Here is a 25,592-nt window from a genome sequence, read left to right as displayed (position 1 = left end):
ATTGCTAATTTCTCTCCTCTGAAGAGAAAGGTCTGATCTAGAACATTCCTTGTGGTCTCTGCAGCTGTAGTGTAAGTCCAGCTAACCCAGTCTTCTGTTCCCATTGCTGGACAAAAGCAGGTGGCAAGAAAAGAGTCAGAGAGGATTCTGCACATAGTCCTCAAGTAAAAGATCACTATGTGTAGAATAATATTTTCCTTGGGGACTATCTCAGCCTGCAAGTCTTTGTCTCTGGGACTTCCAAGAGCTGGAGGAAGTTTCTGTGGATTTAGGTTACATGGGCTCAGGGAAAGACTAGAAATGCTGACAGAAGAGTCAGCTTCGGTCAACTGTCATGACCAGTGGCAGAGGGCAGACTAACAACTTCTAGCCTGGTTAGCTTTGCAAAGCTTCTGGGGAAGCACAAGCCCAGGCAGTAGAAGAGTGATGGACACTCTTCAGAAGGCCCCTACTGAAAGGACAAGAGGCAACAGGCATACACTGCAGCAAGGGAAATTCCAGCTTGATGAAAGAGGGGAAAACGTCATGGTGAGGGTGACTGAACACTGCAGCAGGAGCTGAGAGGCTGTGGGAGATCCTTGGACACCTTGCCTGCAGAACACCCTGAGCTAGCTTTGAGGTTGGCCTTGCTTTGAGCAGCTTTTGGACTAGAGGCATCCAGGGAAAGAGAAATGACTACTCATCGGATGGATCCTTGGAAAGACTATTTACAATTATATCCAGGGATGTATTTTAAATTAAGGCTTACTTGACGTTGTGGCTTTTTTCATTTTAGGGTCGTGGTACTGGAGAGTAGGCCGACGGATAACCCAACAGCCAACAGCAATTTATATATCCTGGCAGGGCATGAGAACAGTTACTGAGATCAGCATGTGGCAGGCAGCTAGCTCACCATGGCAAGAGAATGCTCCTGCTGCAGCAGTATTCGTGGCTAAAATTGCACAAAAGCTGCAGTAACCCCACTTCAGTTACTTTATAATTTATTGTGGCATGAGAGGAAAACAACAGTTGTTTGTGGTATGGGCACATAAGCATTATGATACCACAGAAGTGCTTCATTTACTGTTATGTAATCTTTGTACATACGCAGTATTTTTCAGTGAAACTTGCTGAAGACCTACACTGACTTTCTGTAGATAGCGGTCCTCCTGTTAAGTACAAGTGTCTTACTTGTACAGATGTAAAAGTCACAAAAAAGATGCAAAAATTAAATAGGGGTACTATTTTAAGGACTTCTCATGTGTTTATAATAAAGTGGGATGCTAGCAACAAATATAGTACATTTAACAACACTATTGTATTTTATGTAATTTACTAATACAAATAAATCTTAACTTTTAGAAATTGTAACCAAGGCTGTAATCAGATTACAATCTTGTTTTAATTTTGATGCAACACACTGGTGTTCATATTTGCACAATGTATTGAGATGTAATGTATTTAGTCACAAAGGTAAGCTGTGACTTTGTGCATATGACTTGGGCTTCAAAGTTCCTTTAGTTTATTTAGGTAATTTTCTTTGTGAAACAAACCAGTTAAACACCTGTATTTTTATATTTAATTAAAACTCTCCTTATGATTACTTCTCTGTGCTTGAAAACAGTATTTTCTGGATGGGCATCAGTCCCAGACTAGTGGTACCTGGCTGTAACACTGCAATACGTGTTTGAATCCTTAGTGTACACAATGATAAAAATTAGTATTACTGTTTGTCTTACTAAGTAGTTTCATATCACAATAAAAAGTAGCAACATTCCACATTGTGGAAATGGCTCAAAGATGTTGCCATTTTGACCTTTTTTTGGCCTCACAACCATTTCCATACTTATCTTTCTTTATGATGTTAACACATGGCCAAAATAATTTAGTTACTACCTCATTCAAACAATATAATAGTTACTACACATCACAGGAACTCAGTTTTGATCAGACGTATTTTTGATTGCTATTTTCCAATGGAGTATGTAAATGCCAAGTTTTATCAAAATGCAAACATTTTACTCCTTTTTTTGTATATGTTCTTTATATTTTATTGTGATAATATACACTAAAACCAAACGTGATTTATGACCTGCATTATTGTTGTGATTGGTAATGCTTTGAAATATGTTCCCTAATGTATATAATGTAAAATAAACGTTTTTTAACATGGTGTTGTAAAATTAGATTATCACCTGCACTAATTTTCCACATAAGACTAAAATGGAACATACTGAGTTTTGAATTCTGCTATTAAATGTTTGTGCCAAACACAGAAGCTGGGCATTTGTGAATTCATGAATGGTCAGACCACTGGAGCTCAACTCAGTTTAGGCCACAGCACTTCAGGGTAGGCATTAATACCCTTTTGACATACAGGCAGTAGGTATATGTATTTGAAAGAAGTCTTTCCAAATTCAAGATTGTTTAATTTCTTCTGTCCATCACTAGACCTGCAATTGCCATGAACTGAAAAAGCACTGAAAACCAGCAGAGAAAGGCTATCACCTGGTGCTGGTCGCTCTGGGTAGGAGGAGAGCTTGGGCCCAGGCTGTCCTCTGGCCTTGCTAAATGTTTGAACCAACTGAACACAGTGCCTGCGATCTCACATTACTCAATGCTGCTTTGAAGGAAAGAGATGCTATAGACCATCCACTGGTATTTACGAGTCCTGGCACTTTCATCTTCAAATGGAATCTGCTGGAGAGCAGAGCACTGATGGAGTTTTACACCCAGTGTTGCACAAAGTTGAGAGCGGCTGAAGGTTTAAACTTCAACAGACTGATTTTCCATCATAAGGCAGCAGGTGCGATAGCTCCATAATCTCTCTGATGCTTTGATGGTGACCCTGAATGCACAGGCAGGCTGCTAGACCAAGAAAATAGCTCTGAGTTGTGAATATTCCAGCCTTTCATCTTTCTTCCAGCAAGCTCAAAGCAGAAGTCTGACTCATTCTGACTTACTCCAGTATCTGCCTGGAGGAAAAACACCTGAGGCAGAGTTGCAGGGCAAGGACAGCTCTTTTCTAAAGTCTCCATCTGTTACCTGCTAAAGTACTGCTCAGTGTCTCCAGAATATCTCCTGTCTCAGAGCACTTAACGAACGCTAATGGAGCCTCTCAACATGCATACCGTTCCCAACAGGTGTCTGTGCAACCAGCCCTTTAGCTTAATGGATTATCAACACTCTCTCCAAGCAATCTCTGGGTATTTGCTCTCCTCCCTTAGCTGGTCCTAAACCTTTCTTCCAGTGATCAGTGAAGGTTTCCATACATCTCTCCTTCTCTCTTTCCTTTTTTGGTCCCTGGGCTTTCCAAGGCCCCTTACCTTTGTCTCGTGAAACACAGCACAATGACTTGCTTTTAATCTCAAGCATTGTCTTTCTCCTCTCTGCCAGGCCCTGTAGCCCACCATGGACTTTGTCCTGTTTAAACCATTGGCCTTTGTTTTCATTCTGGCTTTGCTTTTTCTGTCCTTTTTTCCCCAAGAAAAAATGTACTTTTTTCATCAAAGCTGTACTTTTTTCATCCTTGATGCTGGCTGTTATCTGATCTTGATTCCCCCAGTGACATCATGTGTCTTTCAAACAGAGCTCTCCAGGGAAGGGTAACACCATCCCACCACACCCAGCTCTGAGCAGACAGTTGGTTGTCACAGGTGGATGACATCTCCTTGTGCTTCAGGTCACCCTGGTAAGGGAGGCCGGCAAGAAGCTAGCAGTGAGGAAGTCTACAGGAAGCAAAGCCTCAGGGACATTATTATTAGTGCACCTACAGAGGCACTAGCTTGGAAAGGGGTTGAGGGAATTTGCCTGCCGCAGCAGAGTTCCACTGGCATTTGCCATGAAGCCAAAGCCCTCTCTCTTCCCCAGACCTCCATAGGGCTGTGTGGGGCCACTACCACTCCACTACCCGACTCTCCCTTGACGGTCATGGCCCATAGCCTGGCCTGGGTGGCTGAGGCCTGGGCTAAGGGCTCCCCCGCGCCCAATCCCCTCCCAAGGCCGAACCCCAAGGTGGCTCGGCAGCTGCTGGGGGCAGGCAGAGCTGAGGCTGCACGCAGGTCCTGGCGGGCCGCAGCCGTTCCCACACCGCTGCAGTGGCCGGGAGCGACGCGGCGGTGCCCGGGCGGCGTGTGGCTCGCCGGCCCATCCAGGAAACGCGGGCGGTTCCCTGGAGCTGCACGGCGCCTACCCCCGATAGGGGGCGCGCGGGGGAGGAGAGGGTGTGGCCGCCTCGTGAAGTCACTTCCGCTGGGGAGGCAGGGTCCGATGACGCGTCGCCGGAGCGCAGGCGCGGTTGGCTCTGCTACGCCGTTGCAGTGCGCATGCGCCGCGGCCGCCAACCGTGCGAGCTGGGGCCAAGAGCCTGGAGAACGGGGAGGCGGCGGCGCTCGCGCCCCGAGTGCCCGGCTCCGCCCCTCGCGGCCCGCGCGCTGCGTGACCCTGCTCCTGCCGGCCCCTCCCGCTGCCCACTGCCGCCCCCCCCCCCCTCCCCGAGGAGACCACCGAGAGCTGGGGGCGGGGAATGCGGCAGCTGCCACCTCCCCCCACCGCTGCGGGCCTGCCGCCGCCGGCCCCGGCGGTGGGGGGCCGTTGGGCCTCCTGCTGAGGGGCACCGAGCCCTCCCGCGGCGTCCTCCTCGCCGGGCCTGGCGGGCCAGCCCCGCCCCGCCTGCCCGCCTCCCCGAGCGGGCCGGGCCCGGCGGCACAATGCAGGCGCAGCCGCTGCTTTACGAGTTCTTCAGCGAAGAGAACGCGCCTAAGTGGCGGGGGCTGCTGGTGCCCGCCCTCAAGAAGGTGAGGGGGAGCGGGGTCCCCCGCCCGCCCCGGCGGGCAGGGCCGTGGGAGTGGACTTTCGGTCTGGGGCCCATCGCAGCGGCCCGGCCCCAGCGCGGGGTGGGCCGCGGCCGGAGCGGCGCCTGGGCCCAGCCGGGTCAGCGGGGTTGGCCGACGCTCCCCGCGCTCCGGAAGCGGCTTCAGGGCTTGGTGGGGGGTCGGTCGTTGCCACCCTGCCCGGCGGGCGACTTGCCTTGGCGGGTGCCCCAGAGAGGAGGCCTCCGGCGTCCCCGCGCAGCGCGCGGGAGCCGCGCTGGGCGACGCTCCGGCAAACGGAATCGTGCAAATAAAAGTTGGTTTATGGACACGCGGGTCCTGGCCCTGCTGTGCTCAGAAGGAAGCAAGTAGTGCTGCTGTGGGTTTCTGCTGGGCTCCCTTAGCGCCTAGACGTGACACGGTTGGGGGTGGGGGGAATCGTTATGATGAACTGCTGAGAGAATTTTGGTTAATTAGTGTTCGGGCTTAATGACTTTTAGTTAAGCTTCTCTTAGTTTAAATACGTTTTTGCTGAGAAGGCTTCATTAGGACAAACTAGCAAGTCTTGCTCCCTGAGGATGGTGAAGCTTGCACCCGTGCTGTGGAAATAATTTATTTTGAAGAGAGAAAAAATGGTGAGGGCTCCTCTTCAAATTCTGCAGCTAGAGTCAGAAAGTGGAAGGCTTAAAAAAACGAGAGGTTTCTTAACACTATTGCTCGAGCTGCCTTCAGATTGCAGAACTGGACACTTTTTAGTAACTACACAGTGATGCTTTATGAGTTTGTCCAGTTACAGTGATTAACTGCAACTTTTGCATCGAAGACTTGTTCCTAGGGCTGTTTGAACTATTGCGTCCTCCAGTATGCGTTGGAAGTCTCAAATGTTGACGTTGTGCTCATTCAGTATTTCTTCCTAATTTCCTCATGCAGTGTATTGCCTTGCTTTTCTGGGCGTGCTCTATGAGGTCTCCAGCACTCTGCGGTTTCATTCAGTTCTTCTTACTTGTTCTGCCCATAGCATGTACTGTTAATGACTTACCCCGATCAGCAGTCACTTCTTTGAAACTGTACTTCTGCATTAACTGTACAACTCACTGCTTCTTGTGCTTGTAAGCACTTGGATAGCCATCCAATTGGAGGCTGCTTGGAAACTGGAGCTACCCAAGGTCTCAGCCAGCCAGAGCTTATTCCTTTGGAGGATGGTTTATTCTGTGGTGTAGCAGGGGGTTGTCAAATTTGAAATGAGGTTCAGTGCTAACTACTAGAGGACATAGAGTGAGGCAAATACTAGCTCAGACTTTGGAATTACTTGCTACATTTGAACTGCAACATTTCTTCCCGATGGACAAACTTTGTGGAGTCACCATGCAGTAAAGATGCTTGCTGAAGGCGTTGGATAAATTCCTTGGAGGGAAAAGGAATTTTGGAGAAGTCAACAGAGAAGTCTAATGATGACAAGCTACCCAGGATGACAAACTGGCCCTGCAAGGTATAGTTGTCTTGGTTTTGTTGTGCTGTGCTCTATTTCTTACTGTAGACAGGTGGCAGGAATGAGGTGGAGTTAGTTTTGAAGGCTTCACGCTCAAACTTGCAACTGTCTGGCAGGTGTTAACTCCTTTAACCTCAGTTTGTGAGATTGCCGCTTGTTTCTTCTCTGAGGCTGTTGCCCCCTGTACTCCAGAAGCACTGTCTTCTGCCGGTTACTGTTGCTGTCCTTGTAAAGGTAGAAATGAAGAATCTGTCTGTATTGTCACTTGCTTAACTGAACAGCCAAATACTTTGAGTTACAGGAAAACTAAATGACAGATTAAAATATTAAATTATTATGTTATTGGCTTCTTCATTAACGGAGAAACTAAATTGGGTATTTTACTAACATATTAGGTGCAAGTAGTGTTGGTTAGGGTGTTTAGCCCTGATAAAGGCCCTGTAAAGTAATGAATCTCTCATAGGTGGCAGATAAAACGGTGAACGTAGCAGCATACTTACTTTGACAATCATCTGTTAGTGTTCAGAAGACAGGTGCGATACTGCAGTTTGCAGCCAGTGTGTTTGAGACGCTGACCCACTGTTCTCTTAGCTAAAGATCTGAGATGTACCTGGAGGCCAGCACGTGGGACTAGTGAAGGAGAGAAATGTGTCAGGATACGCCAGTGAGCTCAAACGGCAGAACTGTCCTATGAGGAAACAAGTGCGTTGTGGCTTTGAATTGCCAGAGCATGCTATCTCAGTAGGAGTCAGATTATCTCAAGCTCATGTACATCCTGTCATTACTAGTGGAGAACCTTTCCTTTGTTTCCCCTGTTAACTGACCAAATGCTGACAATCGTTCTCAGCTAGTGACAGCAAGCTGCTTTCTAAACGCCACCTTGAAACCAGGTAGATGTACAAACAGGATTGTGATGATTTATGCAGAGTTGGAAATGAGACTTAATAGTTTGAGAAGACCTGTGTTGAATTAATATCTCTAAAAAGTGGTGTTTAATTTAACATCATTAATGTATATATATCAGGATGGAGTGTTCACAGCTATTAGGGAAAGCTGTCACCTGTGGACTGAATCATTAAAATGCCATTGCTCTTTTGTAACTGTGGATTGACTTGTAATGCAGAGCTCAAACTACAGCCTCGGAATCAGTTTCTTAAAATATTGGTATTGTTAAATCATTGCAATAGCTTTCTTTTTTTCCAATTAGTTATTTTGATTCTATTTTTTTAATCAAGCAGCAAAACCAAGAATATGTAGTAAGAATAAATCTCTTCCTACATCAACAGATTCTTAGGAGATCATCCTTTCTATTTTATTAGACATGAACCTTAACAATAGAACTGTATTTGTGTTGAACAGCTGCATTTGAAAAAAGCAGCTCTTGTACCATTCAGATCATAATGTAATCCCTTTTCTTCTAGTTCTCCTTCAGATGCTGTCAAGATTGACTCCAGTGCACTCAATTAGGAAGAAAATTATGTGTACTGAGATGCTTCTCTGTCTGGTCAACGTGTTATTTTGAAGCAGCAAAAGACAGTAATCATGATGATGAGGTACCAGAAAAGGAAGTAAGAATAACAGCTGGTGTCTGAAGTTGTAGTTGCAGAGACAGACAGAAGAAGGTGAGATGCTGGGATTGAAGACAGAGGATTCAGGACATACACCAGAGCCCTTGAGTGTCTGGAGATGGAGATACATGGCATTTAATACACCTTGGAAAATGGACTCAGAAAGGACACCTGCAAAGTGATGCCTCTTCCAACACTAATGTTCTTTCTCAAGTGAATTTATACTCTTTATTCTGGTCATAACCTTTTGGATAGTTTTTTCCTAAATGCCTTTCCTTGTGGCTTCATCTTGCTTGTATAACTCTTGTTTATACAGTCAGAATTTTTCTGTGTGTCTGTGACTTGCTTCTTCACTTATATGTTGGTTTTTACAGTAGAAAGCATATCATTCTTACTGATTGATACCTTAAGCAATTCAGTGATTGAGAAAAGCAAAAGAACTGTCTTACATACAGATATTGTTTGTGTACCTCAAGTTGTTTTGAATCAGTTGAGCAATCAACAGGGATTTCTTGTCTGGATTTGTTGTGGTCAAAATGATTGGAGTGATGTGGCTTGACAGCTGAGGGGGGTTTGCTCCCTCAGTTAAGGATGTTCTTTCAGACATTGTGCTTCCAGGTATTGTATAGTTAGTCTTCTGAACCTTTCGTGGAGCAAAAGAGACTAGAAAAGCTGCTTCAGTGTCTGCAGAGTGTTCTGGAAGCTATGGCTGGCAAAGATATTTCCACCTGGCTTTTAATCACCTAGTTCTTAAAATCAATGATAGTCCAGTTGCCACTTCCTAATCAGAATGGCACTACTTATTCTTGACATATAATCACTGCAGATGTAGAAGATCCTTAATTTCTGATCGCTTTGGGTTCTGTGTTCTTCTGATGGTTGTGCAGGATAAAATCAAGATCCTCCTACGGTTCAAGTGTTTACAGTAAGTTTTTTCATGTGCTCACTAGTGCAGTGTAATACAGCTGCCTTGATACATCAAGAGAAATGTTAGCAAAAATCTGCGTCTCATGGCCTCAGTGAATTGTTACTGAATCGTGGATCCAAGACATTTGTATTTTGTTTAATTTACTGGATTTTTAATTGATCGAGGTAACAAAGCATGGACAGGACTGCCAAATATCAGCTGAGATGTACAAGAATAGAAGAAAAAAACTTTGTATGGGTGCTTACACTATGAGAACACTCATCCATGCAATCTCTACATAAAATATTTAATCCTGGAGTGTTTTAGTGATAAGCGGTTGCTTGTCAGTAGCTTTGTAGTCACTGAGGGAAGATTAACAAAAAATGTGTTGAGTAAAAATAAGGTTATAGGATTAGTGAAGACTTTCAAAGTTACCAAAATGAAGATAATTTCCCCACTCCCCCCAAGAATTCTGCTCTGTGGCCAAGTAATTTCTACTAATAATCCATTGAATAAACTGTCTGCAAAGGTTTAGTAAATGTTATGTTTAAAATAAAGTGCTAGTTTACTAGTTTAGAAAAATGCTCATAATCAGTGAAGTTTCACCCTCTCTAGTGCTCTGGAAAACAGCTTGGCCTGTTGTGTCGTTACAGCTCTGCCTTTTTATTATCAAAATGCTGTGGTAAATATGATGGTTTTTTTTTCCTTTAGACACTGTCTTACAAGGACTTCAGACACCACCAAGGAAGAGTGGCAGTGCAGCAATACCTGTATTCAGCAGTGAAGTACAGTTGCTCTTTAGTAGGCATTGGCTTTTGGTTCATACTGTGACTTCTTACCAGAATCCCAGAGAATGGGTAGTGTTGCCCAGATATGAAAAACAGTATCTCTAACCAATAGTAGATGCTTTGGTTTTATTTTTGTTTGTTATGTAGCTTTAGAATTATTTCCTTCTGTTGTGCACTCTTCTGAAGCTAATGGAACTTCTGCTGCTCCTGATGGGACTCAGTTTGGTATTGTTCTCTGCAGCCTTTCACATGTAAGATTTTTCTGGTGTGTTCTGTATTTAGCAGAACTGAGAACCGTGAGCCTGATTACATTGATTGTTAATGATGATTTGGGAACATTACACTGGTGGTTTTGTGTAATACCTGAAGTTGCTTTAAGAAGTCCCTGGAGAGGTTTTTTCATTGCAAGTTGATTTTTCTCAGCTTTAAAATCAACATCGATAAGCCTTTTCTTCATGACCAAGTGAGGAAGAGGTAACTGAAAACTGTTGCTTGTTTAGTGTCGTAGGATTGTTAAATTCACTATGTGAGTCTTTCTTTCTTTTCTGTTATCAAACAACTCTTTCTAGTGCAGAATGAGCTGCTGAGAGTCAGTCTAGACCGGTGGTTTGGGTTATCTTGTGACCAGCCTAGGAGTTGGACCAGTCAGAGACCAAGCCTCTTTGTAAACTGGAGCTGTTCAATCTGCTTTAACTGAAACTTGTTTCTGGGTTTGGTCTAGATCCCTACTGCTTCACATGAGGCTTTGGGAGTGTTTATGTTCAGATTTATTATGTAGAGTTTGAAAGGAATGGTTTGAGAAAGTTTTATATAAAATAAATTACTACAGGTTATAAAGTAAGATCAGATATATTTGTATTTTTTTTAAGTTGGTTTAACTGATTTTTTTTTTCTGACAATTTAGATTTATGGTTGCCTAATTTTTAAGGTGTTACCATTCCTGATAGAAATTCCTTGCTTTTGTTGATCTTTAAGGGAAGGGGGGGAAAAAAAGCCAAGTGATCATATCGTAGGATTTTCCTGAAGCGCTACGAATTTTCTTAAGCAGGCACTGCTTGTCTCTGCTTGTGTTCTTAAACAGAGCATGAAAAGCTGTTCAACAAATGCTGATTCTGCTTACCTTCAAATAAAAAAAGTCCTAGTCATTTCTCTTTTGAGAATTAAAAAAGGCTGAGAAGACTGAATATTCAAAAAAGTGATCAGATGAGTAAAAACAGAGCCATGGAGGCAGGGATCTGTAGCTGATGTATTTACCTCGTGGAATTCATTGGGGTGTTTCAAAGAGTAGAAGCTTTTGTGAAAAGATCTTAAGCTGCTCTTTTAGTAAATTCCCTTACAAGATAGACGTTTTGTGTGTGTAGGAGGGAAAGGGTTCTGTCATTATTTAAGGGAAGTTAGAAGTTGTTAGTCTCTTTTTATCATGTGTATTCCTAACATAGGAAGATCCTGTGAAGGATGTGGTGGGATTCAACCCATACTCCTTTTCAAGGGAGGTAAGGCAGGGTGGCCCAGTTTTTTTAATTTAAAATCTGAGCTGACTTTATGAGAAGGGTGAAAACGCCGTGGTAACTTGATCTTTTTTGAAATTGGTCATGGTGACAGTGTATGCTAACCGATGTTCTAGTCTTCTCTTACTAAATCTTGCATCTTACTCAGTCTTGCATCACATCTTAGGTAATGGACTTCTTGGGACTTGCTTTGAATACCTTAAATAACGCTTTCACTGTCAGTCTGAGCCTTTAAGTACTACAGTAGTACAGATAATAAAATTACACGTTTCTGTTATAATTGTATACCAAGCTATCCTGTAATTTTCCTTGTTAGTCTATTTGTTGTCTTTTGCTTATATGAGTTTGAACCCTAAATGATACTAAATCTCACTTAAGTAGTGGTGAAGCTTATTTACTACCTACCTAATATAGATAAGCTATGCTGGCAAGCCAGTGGCACCTCAGGATATTTTTCTCTGTCACAACCCAGATTGGAAGCCCAGAGAGTTGCAATGGTTCTGTGATCACCTGGGGTTAAATTAAGGTGAAACGACACCAAACGACCAGTTAAAATGATTTACTTGTGGTAGAAAACAATTTAACCTTGGGCAAGGGTAATAAGCAATGTGGTCTCTTATAAGAAAGAAAAAAAAAAGAAAGGAGAGAAAGAGAGTCAAATCCAGATCACCACCCCTGGATCCAGCATTGTCTCAAGTCTGGTAATCTTGGGTGGTGGGTGCACACACAGCAAAGTTTCTGTCGCCTTTTAAATTCATCCTATCAGCTGATTACCATACTAGACAAAGAGAGGCAGGTATTCCACAAACTCATTTCTATGAGAGATGAGGGAAAAAGGTGGAGCCTGGGTTCTGTGCATACATTGAGGGGGAATGGGGTGCACCACCCCTTGTCCAATTGAGTCAGTGGTCATACCCTGTCCTCTGTTCCCACAGATTTTTGCTGACTTCATGCTTCTTGAGCAATCATCCAGCTTCTGGGTCAGAAATGCTTACCACTTCTCAGGCCTTTGGCTTACACAGTGGAGCCAATGATTACTGGTCTTTGTGCTTGATGAGAAACATTTGGTTTCACTCAGTCCATGTTTCCCCCCTTTGAGGCTTATCTAAGGAATTTGTCAATACAACTGCAGGGGAGTAAGGGGTGCATCCTTCGATATGCTCCTTCCTTGAGTGACATTCCTTAGACTAATCACAAAGGCCACAGCTTGTCCCTGGGGTTTTCTGTGTTGAATGTTTGAGGCATTACTTCCTTCAGTTCCTTACACTCTGCTGAGGTGGATATTCTACTAAAGCAGAGCTTGGTAGTGCCAGAAGATGATGGCCTTTGAGAATAATGATGTAATTGCCCCACACACACACACACACACACTCTTTTGCTTAGGAAAAATGTTTGGAGCTTAGCCTACTCCTGGTTCAGGAGATAATTGTTGTTGACTGTTTTGGCTGACTGTGGATAATGTTTCAGGTCACAGCCTGATGGATTTTTGTTTGTTCTTATTCCTATAGACTCTGTGTTACAGACTAAAAGAGTTGTGGTAAGGCTATTTAAGTCTACAATCTGTTTTCCAAGTAACGGAGAAACCAGAGTTGCTCTTCATAACTCTGGTTTATCATGATCTGTATTTTTACTGTCAGATTGACTTGGTAATTTAACACTCTCCAAAATACAAAATGCTGGAGTATACTGCAGGGAGAATGTAATACAAATTTGTTCTGTTCAGCTTTAAAAAATACATTAAAGGCAGTATCTTCCAGGCAGCACAGATCAGCTCTGATCTTTAAGAGAATACTTGTGCAAGTCTGTAATTTCTGCTGTTAAGATGTTCCAAGCTGGTACAGTATTTGATGTCAGTCTTTGAATTGTAAATAATGTTTGGGACTTCTGGGCATTCTGTTACTTGGGTACCTTCACAAATACACTCTGTAGCTGTGCATGGTGGAAGTTCGTGGGAAAAATTAAACTGTTGACATAATCAAAATAGTTACATTAGCTAGTCAAATGAAGAGTTCTGTTCTATTTTTACCAGAGTGCTTTTAAGTTAAAAAATCAATAACTTATGCAGTATGTCCTAAAAAAAACCTCTATAAGGGTGTACAGTCCACAAGAAAATAAATGCATGATCTAGCATATTTAAATCTCAACAACAGTTAAATGGGCACCAGAACTATGCCCAGACATGAAGTTTGCAAACTAATGAGTGCCTTAGCAGGCAAGTGGATTTCTATTTGAGGCTGTTCTGTGTTTGCACTTCATAACATTTCATTCTTGCTATAGCTGCAAACAGGAATGAAAACTCAAGTGTGAAATTAAATAATTATGGCACCAGTATTTTAATATAGACATGGGTTTGATGTTTGGATGAGACAGATTGTTCGATTTTGGTTTAAGGTGGTTAAGCTCTTGTGTTAGTGATTGAGAGAACTGGAGGCATTTTGAGTTGTGTGCAGTGGAATGGTTAAATGATGAAATTGGGGCTTCAAAGATGTGTTGTGAAAGTTAGCAGTCAGCTTGCTCTGTCATAGTATTTGCCATCAGCGTAGGATTGAGATTAAATTGTATGTCTGTTTAAGATCTAAAGCACTGAGCTTTGCGTACCTGAAATTTCAACTGGTTAAAACTGTGCTATTTTCTGAACTACCAGAGTGCAGAGGAAAGATATACTGGAGGCTTGTTTCAGAAGTAAAATGACTGTCTGGAAAAATAATAGGAGAAGCAAGGAGGATCATGCCTCAGTGGATTTACAACAGTGAGACTTTATGGACAGTTATGACATACAAATTAAACATCAGGACCAAACTTTCAAAAGCTCTGAACTGCCACTTAATGCCAGGACAACAATTTGACCTCTTTTGAAATGTTTTTTTACTCTAGAGGCTGACATTTTTAAAAATCGGTATGGAAACAAACTCTAACCCAATCTTATTTTAGTGAAAGCTAATTGAAAATGGATTAAATAATTTGCAGAGTAATACTGCTGAAATCATTACTGTTTCAGTAGTGCTCTCACTGTGGAAAAATTTCTGTATTTATTATTATAGATTGAGTGACAAACAATGAGTTGTAAAAGGGAGAAAACCCCAGTCTAAAACACCTTGTATAAACAGTGGTTTAAGAGCTAGGGAAGAAAGATAAATATATGCAGGGCTTTTAAACATTTTTACTAATTGCACTGCTAAGCACTATTATTAATTAGCTGTTTTCTTGACATTAGATGTCACAGCAATTTGAGTACATTTAACACTTGAGATATGTATTTCTACCAGGCTTCAATGAGTGTTTCACTTGTGTTTGTCTGGTGTGGCTTAATAGAGCTATCTTTTGGGTTGGATTTTTCTGAGCTGTTGGCTCATTCTTTTGTTATCTTTTTTTGCAAGTAAAGCATGTGGTTTGGGGAAGAGCAAAACTGAAAGATTGAATTCTTCTGTTTCCTGCAGGTTCAGGTGCAAGTCCATCCTAAACTTTCCTCTACTGAAGATGCGTTACAGTATGTGGAGGAGTTAATTCTCCAGTTGTTAAATATGTTGTGTCAAGCCCAGCCAAGAAGTTTTCTGGATGTAGAGGTATAGAGAATAATTATTGCAAATCTGTAATAATTTGAACTGTTACATGTAAAAAGGAAAGCAGTAATTATGTATTTTCTTATCAGTTGAATTTGTTGTTCAATACACAGTAATCTCTGAACTGTATTACTGTATAATAGATGGTAAGTGTAACTTGTGTACATAAAGCTGAGTGGTTCCTTTTGAAAGACCTTTTGTCCTTGTGGGTACATCATGCAAGCTGTAGCTGCTTAGTCTGAGGCTCTGTGCTGCTTTCTCAGCATGGTGATTTAGGTTGATATACCTACCCCCTGCCATCCTGGAAATTTGAACAAAATAAGTTCAATCACTTTCTCAGAATGAGTTGAGGAGCACTTCTTTCCTCTATGTAGAAACATCTTCTCTTAAAATTACCTTTTCAGAGATTGTGGCAGTTTGACCTTCGCTAAATGCCAGGTATCCACCAAGTTGCTCTATCACTTCCCCCCCTTTCCCCTTGTTTTCTCAACAGGGCAAAGAGGGGAAAGAAAATAAGATAGACCAATCCTTGTGGGTAAAACAAAAGCAGTTTTAATATAAGCAAAGCAAAGGTCCACACGCGGAAGCAAAAGAAAACAGATTTATTCTCTACTTCCCATTAACAGGCGCTGTCGGACCCTTTCAGGAAGAGGCAGGGCTCCAATACACGTAGTGGTTGCCTTGGAGGACCAAGGGTGACCCCACCCCCTCCCTCCTTTCTCCCAGCTTTATACTGAGCAGACGTCATATGGTCTGGAATATCCCTTTGGTCAGTTTGGGTCAGCTGTCCTGGCTGTGTCCCCTCCCAAGATCTTGCCCACCTCATCCCACTGGGGGGGAAAAATATCAGAAAGAGCCTTGGTGTTGTGTAAGCACTGCTCAGCAGTAGCCACAACACCAGGGTGCTATCAACACCCTGACAGCTCCCAACATAAAACACAGCACCGTGAGGGCTGCTATAGGGGAAAACTAATTCCAGCTCAGCCAGACCCAGTACAGAGATCTACAACCTCTGTTGCTCGCAAAGCAGCTTGATGTTTGAGAAAGAGGACTTGATCTATTTCTTCATTGGAGAAACAAATTAGTTAAGATGAATGAGTTAAGCTTCTGATCCCATTAATATCTTGCTTGCCCTTTGTGCTTCACCATAATTCAAAGACTTTGATGCCAAGCTACAGACTCCAAGTGCAGTGTGCTTGTTGGTTTCAAGTACTTGGAGGCTATGCCTGTGGCAGGTTAGGTAACAAAACAAGATGCAACTTCCTCACATTCTGAAAAAAGTGGACTAATGGCAAAAAACCCCCAACCTCTTTAAAAAAAACCCAACCTCTTAGAAAGGTAGCTGGCTCTGAGATCAATTCATGAATTTCATCCTCCTTCTTCTCTTTGGAACACCGACACCTGTAATGATGTTCCAGTATCACCTTTAATGGCTGACCTGTTTCGCAACATCATTCTGGTCTGGCACCTCGAGACAGGAGGTTTGTGGAAGATTGTTCAATGCTGTGTTTTAAACAACACTAACAGAAAACTTGACATGCAGCATTGCATTATGAGTCTTATGGCTGTGAAGTTAGGATGAGAAATGCAAGAATTTGAGATGATCGAACAACCTAAGTTTACCCCCTTTACGTTTATGCATAATTATGCTGTCTTTAATTATGGGGCCATACACATTTTTTTTTCCCCTGGGACACCTTCATTGTTCAGTCAGCAGGCTGGACTATGTTAGGAGAGTGAATTGGTATTAGATAGTGAATGAGACTTTTTTTTTTGGTAGGACTTCCTTTTGTAGAAGTGTTATGATGAGGGAAGAAAAAGAAAAGCCTGTACTTTGGGAAGTTGGGTGCCACTTCTATAGAATTGTATTCTGTCCCAGTTTTTTGTCAGAAAGCTTTTGTGTACTTTTCCTGTACCAGCTCTTTGTAAGTGGTCAATAACTTCATCTTCCTCATTTCATGGATGCTCAAATGGGGGTTGTATTTACATAAGTGAGCACTTGCAACCAAAACAGTCAGTGGGAACTGTAGTCTGAAAAAATAAAATGTGAATTTGTCTGAGAAATTTGATTTTTGGCATATCTGAACACCAGGCTACCAAAAATGGTGAAGCTTCAGACACCTGTAGTTACAGCAGGAGAGTTGTTCAATGCATGGGAGAGTGTAGGTGTCCTCAGGCACCTTGACTGCTGAAAGGAGTAAATCTGGGACAGATGGTCCAACTGTAGACCTTAAAACTGTTTTTAAATCTGTGGGTGCTGTTGAACATTCCCTCTCTTTTCCTGTTATGTTCGTGCCATTGAATGTATACAATCTGGACCATACGCTGATCAGTAAAGGTTAAATTGAAAACTCATATCATCTCATTCAGTGACCATTCTGTACAGGGAGTAAAGTGCTAGGATAAATATAGTCAGGTATTTAAATGCTGAATTACCGGGCATGTGCACAAGGGGAGCAAATTGTGCTTGCAGTGGCAACTTAATTCTGGCATTTCTTAAATTTTGAGCACTAGATTATTCTATGACAGTGATGTTCTGGTACAGCCTTATGAATGTGTTGAGAAGCATGTACCAAAATGATAAAATTTCTGTGTTATACAGGCTTTTATAGTTGAAATACTAGCATCAGCAAATGTTCCTTTGTGAAGTAATGGAAAACGGTTTGATAATGTAGTAATATTGTTAAGTTCATTCAGATTGTGCACTTACCCTTTAGTCCTGTTTTTTTAAGGATCGTGTTCAAAAAAGTTTTCCCCACCCTATTGATAAGTGGGCAATAGCTGATGCCCAGTCTGCTATTGAGAAAAGGAAACGAAGAAATCCGTTATCTCTCCCAGTAGAAAAAATCCATCCCTTATTAAAGGTAAGCAGTGATGTAGTCTTACTTTTTAAATGCAATTAGAATTTGTTTCATGTAATGTCTGTGTGCTGCCTGAAATGTAAACAAAAAGGATTAAGAATGTGTTTGTTGCACAGTTTTATTTTGTGTTCCAGTTCAGTCAATTGCATATATTTCACTTAAAAATTAGTTAATTCTCTGTTGGACAAACAAAGCGAAGAACTCATTTGCTGTGAATTCGGTTATTCTTGTTTCATTTTGCATGGCAAAGAAAATGCTCAAGAATTTCTGGAAATAGCCCTAGATGTTTAAGTGAGGTTTTTGGGACAGTTGTTGGCTGTTGTCACTTCCCCAGTTAATAGAGCAGCATCTATCATGACACTCTTTCTTCTCTAGGCTGACAAACTACTGTGTTTCTGTTACTACAGTAGACTGTGGATATGTGGTGAATGTTGAGTAGGGTCTTAAACTTACTGTAACCAATGGTGTGTATTTTGTCAACTGAGTAACAGTGGAACACTCCTTTTTTTGTTTCTCCTTTCAGGAAGTTCTAGGCTACAAAATTGACCACCAAGTGTCTGTTTACATAGTGGCAGTATTAGAATATATTTCTGCAGACATCTTAAAATTGGTTGGGAATTATGTGCGGAATATAAGACATTATGAGATTACAAAACAGGATATTAAAGTGGCAATGTGTGCTGATAAGGTAAGCCTGACTCTTTGTTTCTTATGTTAACAGGAAGTTTTAGTTAAGTTTTGAGAGGGCATTGTCTATTCCTCACTGAGTACATGGAGTGTGTACCTTTCAAAGAAGCAATTACTGCCATAAAATATGGCTTTGGTAATAGAGCAAAGCCACCAAAAAGCCAATTGAGTTTACAGAGCTGCTGCTTGTGCTTACTAGTAGTTGTCTCTCTTCCTTTTGATACCACTTGCCTAATCTCAGCGATGGGTGAATGTTTTAAAAATTATTGTAAAGGAGTGCTAACTTAAAAATGTAACTTTCCTAAACTGTAATCATGGAGCTTGATTTTGTAGGTTGAAAAAAGAAGGCTGAAATTAAGCTTGAGTGTTCTCCCAAAATAAATAAGTCTGTATTGCATGTAAAAAGTAATGTTTCAATGGTCCAGAATTTTTATACAAAAAAACCCACCTGCATTAACATCTCAGCGTAATTTTTCCTTAGTGGTCCATATTATTATCTACAGGTAGTCTTTCTTGTAGCTTCAGAAGATTCATTAGGTTCAAACAGGAATCACCTCTCTCTAGCAGTGATAGAGCAGGGTCGCCTGTCTGCCTTTTCACTCTAGCTTCTCTGGCCACCTCATTAGCATCTCAAGTTTTCCATTGTTTAAACAATAAAGCTTGAAGTTAGTCCTCTAAGGGGTGGGATTTAAGAATCTCTCAAGTCTAGAGATTTTCAGATTTATCACCTTTTCAGTATTTTGTGTTGATCTATGTTAATATCTTCAGTTGGGATCGTCTCTGTGTTTCAGTGAATGTCTTTGTCTCATTCCTGTTCACTTTTTTTTTTATCCAACTTTCTTCACCTTTTTTACTTTCTTGAAGAGTCAAGTACTTTTCAGTCAGGACAGTCTTGGTCACTCTTGCTTTTGGGCGTATCTGCCTGGGTCATTAGGGCAGGATTTGAAGGTGTATGTTTGAATATTTGTCATAGAATAATAACAGGAACAAGTGCTGCATGCTTCTTTCTATCCTAGGAAGGGTGGTGAACAGGAGAGCCATGATGAAGTTGATTTAGGAACTTCCATTTGTTACACTGGAGGAACTCTTTGATAGGTACTCAGAAGAAATTTTTGAAAGACTCTAAAGCAGGACTGTTTGTTTACTGCCTCAGCAGAACAAGCCATTTTGTTTCCAGTTGCACTGAGAAATTTTATAATATATTATGTTCATACTCATAACACATGCTTGTGTGCCATTTTTTGAAATTGAACAATTTCTTGGCCCTGTGTGCCATTTTTTTTCTCAAGCACTTTCACACTTGCTTTTGTGCCATCCATCTGGAAAACTGTCTTGTCTGCAAAAAACAAATTCCATTAAAATGCACACTGGTTATCTTCTATCTGCTCGTGCTTCTGATTGCTCTGAATCCTATATCTGAGGTATAGTTACTTTAATTTGTTTCTGTGGATTTCGTAGTAGTCAGATATGTATGTGCTGGAACTCTGAAGTAAAATCACATATATTGGGGCCTCCTTGAATACCTGAATTATTCCATGTAATTTCCTACAGTAGTGACCCTGTAATGTCCCCTTCCTCAGAACTAATCAGGATTCTCTTTATAACCAGAGTTCCATGTACATTCACTGGCTTTAAAAGACAAATCACCTTCTGTTCTTGAAGCTTCATAAGTAGTCAGTCTTAATGCAAAACGTCCATTGTTCTGCTTTCAGAGAAACTTAAGACCAGGGTGTGTAGCAGGGACCTTTGACTCACTAGGAGAAAGAGCCTGCTTTATGTCCATTTCCCTCCTCACTAGACCTGTATATTTTTGAGGAGTGTTAGGACAAGACCTGGGTGAAGAATGACTGCTATAGGTAGGTGTGTTTGTTCCAATATTCAAGTGTGATGAACCTACCAGACCATCTCTTGAACCTACAGAACCCCAAGTATTCTCTTGCAGAATAGATCATTTGTCTAATACTACTAGTCAACAGCTTGGTTGACATGTTTTCTGCAGAAGTGCCTGTAACATGCCTTAAAGAAAAAATACTGTAAATACCGTGGTGTAAATGTCATGTTTGTTGGGACTTATTCAGAAGTTTGATTCTTGATCTCTGGTTTTATAATTATTTTGAAAACCCCTTTTTCATTTCGTTTTCTGCCATTTTAAAAACTCTAGTTCATGTTTAGTGAGTGTTAACCTTCCCTCCTGTGGTTCTCAGAGCAGTATTTACAGCTTCGATCCTGCAGTCTTTTCCTGAGTCTTTACAGTGATTGACAGCAGTCATGTCAGTCTCTGCAGTAGCAGGCATAGGTTGCCATGGCTTCACCTACATTTGTTTGGAAGGGAGGCTGGCAAGCAGCACTTAAGTTCTCACTTATTTTGAAGTTCATATGCATTGTTTGATATATTTCATGACTTCCTAGAAGGAGTGTAGCTCTGGACAGCGGATTTGTTTATAAATAGTGTTCCATCTGTCTATCTCAGGACAAAGTAATCTTGTATGTTGAACTTCATCTCATGCTGGCTTATTAAGATTTGCTATGTCATTGTAGATTTTTTTTTTGTGGACCCTCTTTAGGTTTTCTTTCCGCTAAATATACTTAAAATTAGGATGCCTTTTACTAATTTGCAGTCAGTTTATTTAGTTTATATTTTAAGATGCTCTTTGAGTATCATGGAAACAATGAAAAGTGTGATTTCTGTTTGCTAAGTCTTTGTAATGACTCCTGACTCAGATACCATGTCTGCGAGAAGTGTTCAGTGATCCACTTTTCTTGAGCAGTTCAAATTATTGTGTTTGGTAAGCCTTGCTTGGGTATGAATTGGGACCTCTGGTAGTCAAAGCTTTTAGAGGTCTTTTTGTCTATGTAGTTCTGCAATGTGACTGACACCTTTTTTGAAGCTGGTGCCCTTCCTCAAGGGTCCATTTCCATTCCTGACAGGAAACAGGCCATGTATAATGTGTGGGCAGGCCAGTATTCATCACAGATAGATGACAGGATTCTGAGCACAATCATGTGTGACTTCCCATTAAAGCTAAAGCTGAAAAGCCAAAATGCACACACTTTTTGACTTCAGATAATATAGTATCTTCAGAAACTTAGGTTATGCACAGCTAATTCAGAGTAATGGAATACAGCTAAATGCTAAATGTGTATACTTCATAGACATCTTAAAATTGTAGTTGTTTTATAGAAGCACGTTTTTGGAGAGCTGCCTGTATTGGTCTAAATTACTGGGAATTCTTCAGAAATTGCCACTGCAAATAATGACTTGCAAATTCATAGCGGTGAATATTGCTTCTGTAATGCTCAACTGGTTGCAGAATGATAACGCAAATCTTACTGCTGATCAGTCTGATTTTATGGGAATAATAAATTTCCTTTACTGTTAACTTGCTGGTAGATCTTGAAATTGTTCTCACTTTGTGAATTTCCCCCTCTTTGCTACCTAGGTATTAATGGATATGTTCCATCAAGATGTAGAAGATTTAAGTGCACTAACTTTATCTGATGAGGAACCATCCACCTCAGGCGAGCAAACCTATTATGACCTAGTGAAGTCATTTATGGCAGAGGTTCGACAATATATAAGAGAACTAAATCTCATTATTAGAGTTTTCAGAGAGCCATATGCCTCCAACTCAAAACTGTTTTCATCTCATGTAAGTATTGTACAAGCCACATAAAAGCCCCTATCTATATCTATAAATCTAGATGAGCACTTCTAGAACTGAACTGTTGTCCCATTTAACATATCAGTAGTAGAGGAAGCACTTGTCTCATTCTGAAATGGAAATAGTGAAGGAGCACTTGAGGGAAAGCATGAGTTTTGTAGATCTGTGGAAGAACCCACCCAATTAACTATATTCACTTTCAAGCCCATAATTTTAAGATTTGTCATTGTTCCTTGCCATGTTTGAATCACTGTAAATTTTCATATATTTATATAGTCTTTATTTTTAAAATAAATTCTATAATTATATACGAAATATACAGAAAGTATATTATAAAATATATCATAAAATCTTGTTTTATTTAAGGAAGTGCTTGACTTTCATATCGTAACAGAGTAGCTTTGCACATAACATTTTTCCTCTTAGAAATTGTGTCCAATTACCTGTTGATTTTTGTCTGGTTCCTTTTGCTTTTTGTAGGATGTGGAAAATATATTTAGTCGTATATCAGACATTCATGAACTTAGTGTGAAGTTATTAGGTCATATAGAAGACACTGTTGAAATGACAGATGAAGGTAGTCCTCATCCACTAGTAGGCAGCTGTTTTGAAGACATGGCAGAGGTAAGAAAATGCTTGGGGTTTTTTTGCTATTCATATGCATTTTAATGACTTGCACTTAGATGCTGAATGCATCTCTGTTCTAGCTGCTTTTGTTTAGGTTGAGATCTCTCTTCTTCCAGACCCACCATGATGAATAGACTGCCCATTTTTGAGAGTACTTTTACCTTTTTAGTCTCTAAACCTCAGTTTTTATAGGGCTTTTTATAGAGCACGGGGGAAAAAAAACCCTGTGACTAGACTTCAGCAGAAGTGGAAGTATCCTGTAAATTGACTGTAGGTCAGGATTGCTGTGGAAAGAGAAAGTAGAACAAAGGCTTCTTTGACAGCAGTCTTGCCAGGCTGGTAAGGAAAGCTTTTGATCTAGGCTTATTAGTGGATGGAGACCAAAGCCTGCAGACTGAAGAAATGAGAGAAGGGACGTGCATAACAGAAAGGATGAGAAGAAAGGTTCTTGCACCTTCCTCCTGAGAAGGTGGGATGAGTTGTCCGTTTCCCCAGGGTGTATGTGCTCGTGTACAGATAGGTGGATCTGGGAGTCTGTGCACGGTTATAGAGCTGTCATGTGACTGGAATTAACAACATGGCAGGAAGGGTTGTATGATGGAGGGCTGTATGAATAAATACAGGACTCAGGAAGGACAGGTGGGGAGGATGAGGCCAGGAGGCTTAACAAAAGATCAGCTCAAATACATGGAGCTCTGTTATGGAATTAATGATGAGCTGGTTGAATGCTTAAGGATCAGTATCAAAGGAGGAGGCCACCAAAGGGGATGTTGTGGTCAAGCTTCTCCTGCAAGGACTGCCCAATCAACAAGTGGCCAAAATCTTCTCTAAATAGTAGGACTCATCTCCTTATCACAAGCCCTGATTTCTTGGGATAATAACCTTCCTGATATCTTTTGGGTGGACAATTCACTGTGGTTCAAGTAATCCAGATTATTTCTGGAGGGCACAGGAGAGAGGTTTTTTGTGGCATGTACTGACAGGCCCACTGAAAAAAGTGCTGCACTTTACCTATTTCTTACGAATAAGGAAGAACTGGCAGGAACACCGTAACTACTGGCAGGCTTGGCCACAGATGGTAGAGATGGTAGAGTTTAAGGTCATGAGAAAAGTGCAGGAGATAAGCAGATTGAAGACCCTGGACTTTGGGAGAATAGACCTAGCTTTTTCAGGGAATTGAGAGGCAGGATCACATTGGTGGCTGCCTTGAGGGTTGAAAGGGCTCAGGAGAGCTGGTGTATTTTCAAAGGTGGTGTGCTCAAGGAATATGCATTCCAAGTCCATAAGAAAAAGGGTAGGTGTAGGAGGAGGTAAGGATGAGCGCAGTTTGAAGTTTCCTGTTTAATCAAATTCAGGCTCCTCACTACAAGACATTGAAGTACTGGAGTATGTCCAAAGAGCAACGATGCTGGTGAAGGGTCTAGGAACAAGTCTTATGAGGAGCAGCTGATGGAAATGAAGTTGTTTAGCCTGGAGAAAGGGAGGCTGAGGGGAGACCTTATCACTCTCTACAACTACCTGAAAGGAGGTTGTAATGAGGTGGGTGTTGGTCTCTTCTCCCAAGTAGCAAGTGATAGGACAAGAGGAAACAGCCCCAGGTTGTTCCAGGGGAGGTTTAGATTGGACATTAAGAAAAATTTCTTCACTGAAAGTGTTATCAAACACTGGAACAGGCTGCCCAAAGGAATTGGTTGAGTCGTCATCCCCGGAAGTATTTAAAAGATATGTAGATGTGGTGCTTAGAGAAATGGCACTTAGGCAGTGTTAGATTTATGGTTGGACGCTATGATCTTAAGGGTCTTTTCTGACCCAGATGATTCTGTGATTCAAAAAGAAACAGGCTTTCCAAGAAGAATGTAGAAGCATTGTCTAGGCAGGTGGAAATGGTATTAAGAGGGCTGCAGCTCAGCTGAAGTTAAATTTGATGAGGATTGTGAAGCAAAGCAAGAATGACTTCTATAGGTAAAATAGAATGAAAAAGAAGATGGAATATGGCAGGTATTTTGCTCATGGGGTGAGAGACCCTGTGCTGGAGGACATAGAATGGACTGAGGTACTCAGGTCTCCTTTGCTAGGTCTTTCTTTATAAGACGTGCTTCTAGTTTTCCCAGTTAGGCCTGCCACTGAATATCAAGGGAGAGAGGTAAAAGATCAAGTTAGAGACTACTGATCTGAGGTGGATATATGCAAGTCTGTGGGGCAGGACAGGATGCTGAAGCAGCTGGCTAATGTCATTGTAAGGCCACTCTCTAGAACTCCTGAAATTTAGTGATGTGTTGTGGAGGCCTCCAGTGATCAGAGATAAAATGCTTTGCCCAATCTCAAAAAGACTGAGGAAGATTCTGGAAACTAGGAACTGGTCAGCCTCTCCTTAGTCCTGCAAAATACTAGCAAATCTTTTTGGAAGTCACTTTCAGCCTTGTGAAGGACTAGAATGTGATTGGCATTAGCCAGCACAGATTTCCAAAGGACAAACTGTACCTGACCAACTTGGCTGCTTTTGAAGAGGAGATGGCTGGCTCCATGGACAAAGGGAAGGGCAGTTAATATCCCATATCTGCACTTAAGCAAGGCCTTCAGCACAGTCTCTCATGGTGTCCTTATAGTCAGCCTCGTGAGATGTAGACTAGCTAGTTGAATTATAGAGTGGGGGGGAAATTGGCTGGACTGGACTGGCTTGGAGGACCATCATCAGCAATACAAAGTCCATCTGGTCGCTGATGGTTAGCAGCATTCCTTGGGGTTTGATACTGGGGCTGATACTGTTTAATGTCTGTATTGGTGTTCTGGGTGAACGTCTGCTTCGTCAAGTTGGTAGGTGATGCCAAATTGTGGGAGACCACAGATAGGACAGGGCTACTTCTTAGGGGACCTGACAGGCTGGAGAAATGGACCTACAGGAATCTCATGGAGGTTGAGTAAAGGCAAACATGAAGTTCTACACCTGGGGCCAAACAGCCCCATGCAACAGTCCAGCTGCCTGGCTGAGGAGGAGTACTGCTGAACAGGGCTTGGAGATCCTAAGGAATCAGCAGTGAAGACTGCCTGCTGGGCTGTATTAGGAAATACGTAACTGACAGGTTGAGGGATCATTTCTGTGTAACACTTGAGACCACATCTGACATACTGTGCCAGTTTTGGTCTT

At 41.7% G+C, this 25,592-nt stretch overlaps 2 protein-coding genes across 14 annotated transcripts in view; both read left to right on the top strand.

The window, feature by feature from the left end:
* Window positions 1–2,237, top strand: part of MAP4K3 (mitogen-activated protein kinase kinase kinase kinase 3) — an 84,264-nt gene extending 82,027 nt beyond the window's left edge. For all 7 annotated transcript variants that reach the window (XM_074895084.1, XM_074933535.1, XM_074895046.1 and 4 more), the window contains one exon: window positions 776–2,237. In XM_074895084.1, coding sequence (XP_074751185.1) covers window positions 776–863 — 88 coding nt within the window. In that variant the 3' untranslated portion in view covers window positions 864–2,237. The remainder of the gene's footprint in view (window positions 1–775) is intronic.
* Window positions 2,238–4,337: 2,100 nt separating this feature from the next.
* The window catches only part of SOS1 (SOS Ras/Rac guanine nucleotide exchange factor 1), a 69,503-nt gene continuing 48,248 nt past the window's right edge, over window positions 4,338–25,592 (top strand). For 6 of the 7 annotated variants that reach the window (XR_012635605.1, XM_074932886.1, XM_074932817.1 and 3 more), the window contains exons 1-6: window positions 4,338–4,775; window positions 14,488–14,613; window positions 17,343–17,474; window positions 17,995–18,159; window positions 21,599–21,808; window positions 22,301–22,444. Coding sequence is in view for 6 of the 7 variants with exons in the window: in XM_074932886.1 (XP_074788987.1) it covers window positions 4,689–4,775; window positions 14,488–14,613; window positions 17,343–17,474; window positions 17,995–18,159; window positions 21,599–21,808; window positions 22,301–22,444 (864 nt within the window). In the remaining variant the exon portion in view is untranslated. The other variant, XM_074932710.1, reaches the window with a different exon arrangement.

This window comes from Athene noctua, chromosome 1 (assembly GCF_965140245.1).
Source record: "Athene noctua chromosome 1, bAthNoc1.hap1.1, whole genome shotgun sequence".
Lineage (NCBI taxonomy): Eukaryota > Metazoa > Chordata > Aves > Strigiformes > Strigidae > Athene > Athene noctua.
The sequence above is the reverse complement of the archived record's forward strand: the minus strand, read 5'-3'. Positions and strand labels throughout refer to the sequence as shown.